General features: G+C 42.8%; 1 protein-coding gene across 1 annotated transcript; it reads right to left on the bottom strand.

Moving 5' to 3' along the window:
* Positions 1-1406: 1406 nt before the first annotated feature.
* On the bottom strand, positions 1407-9828 carry LOC542968 (protein SUPPRESSOR OF GENE SILENCING 3 homolog). The gene is made up of 6 exons (XM_044524325.1): positions 9678-9828; positions 6081-6913; positions 4609-4903; positions 3340-3584; positions 2941-3098; positions 1407-1956 (listed from the first exon to the last, which is right to left on the bottom strand). The coding sequence occupies exons 1-6, from the start codon at positions 9727-9729 to the stop codon at positions 1731-1733; spliced, it is 1809 nt and encodes a 602-aa protein (XP_044380260.1). The 5' UTR covers positions 9730-9828; the 3' UTR covers positions 1407-1730.
* Positions 9829-10303: the final 475 nt, after the last annotated feature.

Raw genomic sequence — 10303 nt, 5'->3', positions numbered from 1 at the left:
TAAAGAGCATGTGCTGGTTGATGGATCTCTTTGGAGTGGAATTGGCATGCATCACATGTCTGGACTAGCTCTTCCGCATCACTTAAGGTTGTGGGCCAATAAAATCCTTGTCGGAAAGCCTTGGCCACATGTCCACGGGAATCAGTGGACCTTTGTCAAGGGGCGGATGGGGGCTGATATGTTTTGTTGCGGTTTTGCTTTCATTGAAGTGTCATCTCTTCCATCCAACGGCACCAACAAACAGTGGCAGAGATGTCATCCAGTACCTAGCGCACTCCTTAGAGCATCTACGACCATACTTCAAATCCGGCCCCACAAACGCCCACGAACACGCCCGGGCGCGTCCACAGGCAGTGACCGGTCATGCCTCAAATTTACTACTCTGCATCCGGATACTTCATGCTTAAAACCAAGCATGCAAACGAGGAAATACTACGTAGAAATCTATACTACCCTAATTCCCGTCGAAGATGTTCACTATCTCCGTGCCTGGCTCTGGGTACATGGGCGGCAGGCGCAACTCCGGCTCGTGCGGCTCCTTCGACTGCTCCTCATCTGCCTCTACCTCCATCTCTGCGTCGAGTTCGTTGAAAAGCGCATTGGTCGCTGCCCGTTCCTGCGAGATGAACTATCGGTTGGCCTCCACATAACCCTCATCCTGGATAGACTCCAGGATGTCCTGCTGCTCCACCATCTTGGCCGCTTGGACGACCGCGAACACCGCCTACGCGTCCTCCATGTTGAAGCCCGAAGCCGGCGCCTCCGCCTCGTCGTCCTACGGATCCACCACCTCCATCGACGCCGGTTGTTGCTCCTCCGCCTCTCCTCCGACTTCGGCAAGTCCGAGGGCGGGCCGGCAGCGATGCGGGTGGCGTGCCTCACCAGGATCTCCTGCCCAATCTGGAACAGGCGCTTCGGCGTGAGCATAGCATAAGTCTTCTTTCGCCGATCCATAGCGAAACCGGACAGCGTGGGAAGAGTGGCGGAGCAACGGGAGAGAGGTGGATAGGCTCGGGCTGGCGGCACAAAGAGGGGGGAGGTGGATGTGGCTAGGATTGGGGGACGCTGGCCGACTTTAATAGCCGGATTTGGCCTCATGCGGCGAGCCAAAGCGGTGTCACGCCACGTTCACACCCCCACCGAAGACAATTCGGTGTGGGACTCCATCATCAGTCCAACATGACAAGAAAAATCATTGGTGCTGATCAGCCCGGGCATTTGAGATCTCTTAGAGATAGGCAGTTTGTCTAAGGTAAGTCCAACATGACAGACACACCATTGGTGCTGATCAGCCCGGGCGTTTGAGATCTCTGAGAGATAGGCAGTTTGTCTAAGGTATGCACGATCAAACGTATCCACAGTGTGTAGGTTGCCTAATTCTCATCATATCTTTGACAAATATTAACTCCATCCCAAATTACTTGTCTATATTTTCACTCAATCAATGCCGCCCGCCAGACCGAAGTTCGACATAAAGCACAACAAGATGACATTACAGTTAACATGTTCAAGAAGGGATTCGACGCTTGCTCCCCAGGCAGTCATTAGATAGTGGTGTAAAACATGCTACTGACACTTGACACTCAGACAAGTTCAGGTTTCCTAATCATGGCCATATAACCACCCATACAGGTTCAATCAAGTTCAGGATTCCTAATCATGCACCACATATGGTCTTGCATCTTTAGATGTCGTTATGCAGAAGGCAAATCTCAGATAGTTGTGAATCTTCACGGGCTGGAGCTGGAGGCCTGGAAGGTGCCTGGCCTATGTTTCTCCATCAAACCGGTGAGAGCAGCATCAAACTCCTTCTCGAGCTCCACCTCCTTTGCCATGTACTCTTTCTTCAGCTGCACCTTCTTCTCCTCGTGCGCTTTTATCATTTCGTCCCTTTCAGCCTCAAACTCCTGCACGTCCTTAACCTGGCACTCTATGAACCGCTGTACCTGTTCCTTCCTGCACAAGCATAACACAGGTTTAAATTGATGGTGTTTTTACTATATATTTTTGACAAAGACATGATAAAGTTGAAGAGGACAAGACATGACATGATAAAAAACTGAAGGAAACAAAAACAATATTTTTGACAAACTAAACAACAATATTGACAACGTCCATCACTACAATACACAATTGCAACATTAGAGCATCTCCAACAAGTCTCCTTTCCCATATGAGAAATTGGTTTAGGGGGAGTTGGGCCAAAAATAAACTGCTCCAGCAGGTACCATAAAACTGGTTTACATCATCTAGGGGAAAAGAAAGCCTTCCCGTAAACCTTGTGTGAGATCTCACATTAGGTGAGATCAATAAGATCGATTTTTTCTAAAAAAAAATTTACATGTTCAACATTCTCAAAAAAAATTGTAGACACATCAATGTTTGATGTAAAACCTCAAAAGTTTCAGCTCCTAATTCAACTTACATTAATAGAAACAAAAAAGACAAAATCGGATGTGAATAGTGTCAAAATACTATTCACCCAAAGCTGCCACTATTCACTTTTGAGGAAAAAAAATATCTCTAAATATACATCGAGTTTTGAGCTGATTTTTTCGGAGTTTTAGACACACCCCACATCAAAGTTGTTACATAATTTCAGATTTTTTTTTTGAAATATCTAAATATGAGTTTTGGGGGTTGATCTCACGGTCTCACCTAATGTGAGATCTCATACAAGTCTCCCCCCATAAACCTTCCCCTAAAAATGGCGGGAGGCAACCGCTGAAATTTCAGGCCGCCTCCACGCCCGGCTGCCTCTCCACCATTTGTATCCTAGTTTAAAGAGAAATAGAAAAAAAAACAAATTTTAGGAGGAGATGTATATAGGGTCTGCTAAAGCACCTCACCTGAGAACTTCCCCTAAATTATATGGACTGGACATTCTGTATATTCAATCATGTTTCATGTGGCGGACCGACACAAAACCATCACACATACCTTAGCCTGCGATTTTCAGTAGTCCCAGAATCCACATCACACTGTCTAGCCTTTGCACGCTCCTCCTGCAGCAATCTCTCAAACTCGCTTTCCTTGTCTTCTGTGGCCTTGTGAATGTTCTCTATCTGATCATGGAAGAATTTTTCCTGGGATTTCATCTGCGTAGTATAGAAACACAAGATCAACATATGAGATGAACTCAAAACAAGGAAAAAGACAACACAGGAAATAATGGGAAAGGTTCTGTATTTGCAGAAAACGGACATTACAACAAATCCTATTGAATGTTGAGCATGACTATCTAAGTCATTGGCATGTAATAGTATTTGAAATAAGATATCCCTTTGATGTTTAGATGTATGTTCACAGGCACTAGTGTAACCTTTAAGCAATCATTACCTCTTCCTCATACTCAGAGTGCTTCTCTTTAGCTTTACTCCTGACGAATATATTCTCTTCCATAGTCTCTCGAAGTTTCTGCGTAATAACACCCAGGGTTTCTTCTACAACTTTAGAGCGCTGCTCTGTCTTAACCACCTTGTTCTTCAGATAATTGAGTTGTTGATTATCTTCGCTCATTTGCTTCATCTGGGCCACTACCATCTCATTATGAGATCTCATCTCGTATTTCAGGCGGCTTTTCCCTGAAAATTATGATAAAGCATTTATGTTTAAACTTAGCACAGTAGGCAAATATACTCCCTCAGTTCCAGAATATAAGGTGCATAAATTTGCGTGAAAGTCAAACATATGTATGTTTGACCAGGATTCTAGAATAAAATATCAACATCCTCAATACAAAATAAAGGAAATATTAAAATACTTATCAAGGATGGATCTAATGATACAAATTTGGTGTTACATATATTTACATTTACTCCCTCAGTTCCAAAATACAAGGTGTATTAGTTCTTCAAAAGTCAAACTTGAACATATTTGACCAAGTTTCTAGAAAAAAGCATTAATATCTATAACATCAATTTTGTATCGTTAGATTCACCATGAAAAGTATTTTCATATTTTCTTTATTTTCTATTTGCGGATGTTGATATTTTATTCTATAATTCTGGTCAAACAAAAATATGTTTGAATTTCACTTTTTGGTTTAATTTAATATAGTAGTATGGAACAGAATTCATTTTTAATTTAATATAATAAAAAGATAATGCTTTCAGAACAATCACATGATATCGTACCATAAGATAGCAATAAAGCACTAATAAACCAAAGCACATGAGGGCACGAACTAAAACCACATCACTAACCAGTAGGACCAGTAAAACGTATTTTGTGTTAAATAGGCAAAAGATCCTACTCACCAAAAGGTTCCTGCACAAACAAGTGGTGGCAATGATCGGAAATTATAATCAAAATAGCATCAGAAAACTAAACAGGCATGTGATACTATGCTCCAAGTACACTTTGTTCTCATGAGGCTTGTATATAAACATGATCGCAGTTAGTATTGACCATGTTAACATGTCAATACGAGGGAAGAACAGAGATACACAGCTTCACATGTACATCATGTTGCATTAACACCAATGATCATTGGTGGCACCGAATTTAGGAAGAGAAGTTCATTACAGCCAGGTATTTACCATATGAACAAGCAATTGCACAGAGTCCCATGCATTAAAACGTATGACCACAAGTTAAATATTATACCTTGGCAGTGTCTATTGAAAGTCTCCATGTCTTCCTTTCTGGCTAGGAAACCGTATAATTGTCTCTTCCCACCAGGTAAGAAAGGAACCCTGCGATTCTGCCAAGTGTCCCTGTCTGTTCTTTGATCAATAAAATGCTTATGAAGACGTTCTGCCTCCATATAGCCCACAGCAGAGCTTTCAAATATTAGCACACTCATGCCACGGTGCCCACCTGGACCATATGCATGGCGTGCTTTGGTCGCAGCATAATCACTGAAATACTCAAGAAGTTCTTGGTTGCCCATGCCTAACCACTAGTGAGCATCAATGAAGAGTGAAATCAGAATGCAATAAAACATCATCGTAGAAATCTTGAATAATTATTTTAAACATATGCATTTCAGAAATCCATGTGCCAGAACTATGAGTTGGTTGCGAGATCTTATGTGCCTACCCCAACTTGTTTGGGACTAAAGGCTTCGCTGTTGTTGTTGTTGTTGTTGTTGTTGCAATTAGAAATGCAATGGAATACATTCGTGAACATTCAACTGATCACCAACTACACCTAGTCAACAGATTATATACTTGTTTTCTTTTAATTTGTATTACATTCAAGCATGAGTGCAAGCAAATAACAATAAAGAATAATTATAACAGATTGACCTCGTGTTAAACGAATATTGTGTATTTTAATCCTTCCGAGACAGATTAACATATATGAATCAAAATGCTGTAAAGAGAGAAGAAAAGAAATAAGCATGAAAATATAGCAGTTTTGTTCTTTACTTTTGCTAATATTAGATATGCCATAAGTTTATATACATTACAAAAGAAATAGCACATGAGTAAAGGGATGAGGATTTGTGGCTCTCGGGTGCCACACACCCCTATATGAATATAACATCAAAAAATATATTAGAAATTTCAAAAAAATCTGAAATTTTGGGATATGAAACCTGGGTGCCCGTTGTACACACGCGTTCAGTTTCGTGGGGAATGGGTGCCTGTGGTAATGTCAGTAAAAAAAGACAAAAAAATCGTATGTGTAGGAAAAAAACTGAATGTGCGTATGTCGGGCCGAATTCCTACGCCGCGGATACCATGGGCACCCATTCCCCACGAAAATGAACACAGGTGTACAATGGGCACTCACGTTTCATATACCAAAATTTCAGAATTTTTAGAAATTTCCTGATATTTTTTTAATGCTATTTTCATATAGGGGTGTGTGGCACCCAGGTGCTCGAATGCATTTTCCATGAGTAAAGTTGTGATTACTATATAGGGTAACTAGAAATCCAGGTGTACAAGCCACACTCCACATTAAACATCATCTAGAAGGGGGGAAACATTGCAACCTACCACCATAGCAATATTATGTAAACAACATCAAATGCCAGTAGACAACATACTTGAAGATACAATGCTAAATAAATATAACACATGTTATGTGTAAAGCTCTTGGCAGAGCTAAAGATAGGTGAACATCACCTTATCATCTTCATCTTTTTCAAGTAGGGTGTTCATCACGATGACCATTGGTGGCCATACTATCTCCCGGTCAGTGCTTTCTCGCAATCCTTTCCATTTCCCAAATTGCTCACCAGATGGTACCACAGAAGATCCCCTGCGAGACATCTCCTCTTCAAGCAATGCAGCCAATTCCCTGTGGAGCTTAACCCTCTTAGAACCCTTTGTTCTAGCATGTGTCACCAAAGATTGCAGCCCTTTGAACCAGTCAATTGCTCCTGGTCCATTTTTGCATGCCGGACAATGCCATTGCCTAGTGTGCTCATGTATCTGATCGACACTTAAGGTATTGATGACTTCAAAAAAACTCTTGAACCACTTATTCATTTTTCGTGTCTCAAAACTTTTCTCAGATGCATCAGAATCATAGTCATCGCTCATATCATCATCATTATCATCATCTGATGAATCCTCAACTTCAGGATTATTCGCCTCAGGGTCTAAACCAGATGAAGCAACATCATCCTTGCTGCTTTCAGGACCAGATGGGCGAGGCCTGGATGCCCACTGCCAACCATTTGCCAGGGGTGGAGTCACAACTGGGTTTGGTGCTTGCAATTCTGGCTCTGTAGACTTTGTTTGTGATGATGCCCTGGGATTACCTCTGGCAGCAGACCTACGATCAGAAGGTTGAGCCCAATTGTTTCCTGAAGAACGTGAAGATCCATTGCCATTCCAAGCTTGACGTGCTGTAGTAGGTGGAGCATTTGAGGATGAACCCCATGGTGCCCATTGTCCCCTCCCAGATGTTTGCCCTAGTTTCTTCTTCTTCTCAATAGTCTCCCAGCCACCCCCTGGATGCAAGACAGGATTATGTATGATTAGATAAGAGTGATATAAACATATTTACATGCATGATGACAACAATAAAAAAAACTGCAGAACAGAATAAGGCTAATGAATTGTTAATCAAAGTCTAGGGAGGGTACAGGAATTAAGTTGCAGACTTACAAGCAGAAAATATTGTAAACATTCAGTAGACTAGCAATTGCACAGCAACAAGATTTTTAGCAGTAGCAAACATGTCAACCAAAATCCAAACATGGTTAGAATTGTTGAGTGATACATGTAGTAGCAGATTACAGGCAAATATATAAGCTCTTAAGGTAGTATTTGGCAGGAAGCCAAAGTTTAGCTTGGCAAGCTTTACAAAATTAAGCTAGTGTCCGGTTCCCAACCATGGTTGAGGCCAGGCCTACCAAAGCCTTTTCTTGGCTGGGTCTCACGTATCAAAGACACATTTGTCACAAGGCAAGTTAGACAAATCGTTTGATCCGTTTTGGTATACTTAGGTTATGAAGCTACACCAAGCAGTAACTGGTAATGCATGAGCATGGTACAGGATGGAGCACAATAATATTAAAGAAAACATAGACAGGCAACCAAACAGTTCACAGTATGTATAAGAGCATATAGTGGTGCTGAGTCTAAAAACAAACAAAAGCATATACCGCAATATCTACGAAATGTTGTTATGTATTGTCCAATTTTCTAACTTGAAATTTTCATTCAATGGAGATTTGATACCAGGCAATGTGGTGTGGTGTTTCTCAATGTATTCACTTGATATTGTCGGTCTTTGCGGATTTTTCTATAAACTTGGTCAAACTTTAAAAAAGTTTGACTTAGGAAAATCCTAGAACTTCAATTATTTGGAAACGGAGGGAGTACATTGAGAAGCACCACAGTGCATTACTAGCATATCCTCCGCATCTACACTGAACAGATTAGCTGTGTGCACAAACCATGCAAAACCAAGAACAAGCCTATTGGATACAGATTTAGAACCAGTTCCGACTTTACAAATCTTTCAAGTTTAACCATCCAGAACAGCGCCCATTATTTTTATGACATTCACCTGAAATGCAATCAATCAATAGAAACAAAATGGTCTCAAGGGGGTTACAATTAGGGACGGAGCTGGACCAGAGGCATCCAGGGCCATGGCCTGAACCTATATGTAGGGTCCAGCAGAGTAGTAAGCCCACCAAGGGCCCAATATCTTGCTCTCAGCAAAGCCCAGACATGAGCAAGGCAGTGAATACATCAATTTGGTCCCGATTCCCAAACTCTGGCAGCTCACTCGCTCGAACTTTTTCCCACTCCTACGACATGACACGTGCACCGCCTCACCATCGTCGAACTTGGCCCCCAGTGGCTACCTCTGTTGCGCGCCCCGCCGCCGTGCTACCCTGAATCTTCTCCACTGCAGGCATCCACCCGTATGTGTCACGTCATTGCACCCTGCCTCTGCTGGCTGCTGTGCAGCCGAGGGCCAAGGGTCGAGCTGCTGGCTCACTCAACTCCCCCGTCCTGGACTCCAATCCTATTTAGAAATTCTGTCATTGATTTCTATTTCACTTGATATTTGTGCCGTCACTTTTGAAATTATGTTATTGATTTCATAAAGGCATTGGCACTTCTTATATTGTGGATGTCATCTTGGGAGGTTCTGATCAACCAAACTATTGATCTGATACTATTTCCCGTATCCTCTTACTATTTTTTGTACTTAGTCATGTTTTGGGAATTCAAATTCTACAATGACCGTACAATTGAGCCGTAGTTTTTTTATGATTTCACACAAAAAACCTCCGAGGATAATTAGAAGCTCGTAATCCTTGGCGGGGCGTTTGCTCCAATCCTGGCTAGTCGCTGGTTACAATAGCATTAGTTGCAGGAGTCTCATACACAGGGAGTACACAGCCATTCAAAATGCAAAAACCACAAAGTCGAACCTGCTTAAATGAACACAATGTTCGGAACACCCCGATCTTTCTAACATCAGCATTAAACCAAATTATTCCAAGGAGTTCAACCAAATTGAATCAAAATTCAATGAAAGAAGAAAGAATAGACAAACATTGCAACTAAAAACACTGGACGGCCTCTCAACTTTACTGTTCTAACACCAGTGTTGGATAAAATAATATTAACCGTGCCAAATACTTATAAAGAACATTCTTACATACCAACCAGTAATATAAGCAGGTGAACAAAGCAAGTTACAGAAGATATCCAAAGCAGATATTAGATGAGCAGATGAAACGTATAACTAACACAAATCACCACCAAATCAAACAGAAAAGCACACAAAAATTGGTATCGCCAAAAAATCCCAGTGAATAATCCGTCCATGATTTTGTATACACGGAAAGATCCGCTTCACATATGAAGCTCACGGAACTAACGGGAACCCCGTCAAAACGAACCCAAACCTAATAAAAAATATTTAAATTAAGGGAAAAAAAACTCCAGGCAGGTAGAATATAGAATTAACAAACGAAGCGACCTACATCCCCAAACCAAACAACCAAGTTCGCAGAGCAGCATTAATCCCTCCTCCTCAGTCATTAACCAGATGCAACAATCGATTCGCCCCACCCAACGAATCCCCCCCCCCCCCCCCCCCCCGGCACCGCGCGGATCCCTGAAGCACCGACACATAGGACGATAGGCCCGCAACTGACGTAGGGGTAAACCCTCCACCCCCATTACAGGAATGTGACCATCTCCGAACCGCGGTAAGAGAGGGGGATAAGAGAGGGGGGCGCTCACCGGGGCTTTCGCCGTTGCCTGCAGGCCCGCCGCCGCGTCGATCGCCGGACATCGCGAGGGTTTGCGTCGTCCTCTGCTCCGCCCGCGATGTGGGTTTTAGGGGGGAGGTGACTCTAATGAACTGTGAGACCCCGGAGGGAGGGTGGGCGCTATAAAAACTAGGCAGGTGAGTGGGCCGGTACCCTCAGAGCGAGAGGTGACCGCACCGCGCCCGCACAAGAAAAGCTCGTTTCCCTAGCCCGTTTCGCGTTTCCCGGACGTACCCTGACACTTACCAGTGGGGACGGGATATGGGCCCCAAGATTCAGTTGCCGTGGTCGTTGGGGCAACAAGTCAACTACTCAACTTCAGGAAACCCCTTTCGAATGGACACGTTAAAATCTATTAAAACATATGTCCGTGTGTTACAACATGAGATAAAATTATTATGTTTATCAGAATATTCATCAGTGTGAGATACCAGCCTCTGGACGATTCCACCCAGCGATGGTAGTGGGGCAAATGAGGTGGGCTCCTGCCTGATGGCGCCCAAGACAGAAGTGCATTGGTGCGGGAGTCGGCTAGTTAACGTGGTAGTTGATGAAGATGTGATGTTATGTCGTGTGCATGCAACCATGCACACATCT

Source organism: Triticum aestivum, chromosome 5A (genome assembly GCF_018294505.1).
Source record: "Triticum aestivum cultivar Chinese Spring chromosome 5A, IWGSC CS RefSeq v2.1, whole genome shotgun sequence".
NCBI classification, from domain to species: Eukaryota; Viridiplantae; Streptophyta; class Magnoliopsida; order Poales; family Poaceae; genus Triticum; species Triticum aestivum.
The sequence above is the reverse complement of the archived record's forward strand: the minus strand, read 5'-3'. Positions and strand labels throughout refer to the sequence as shown.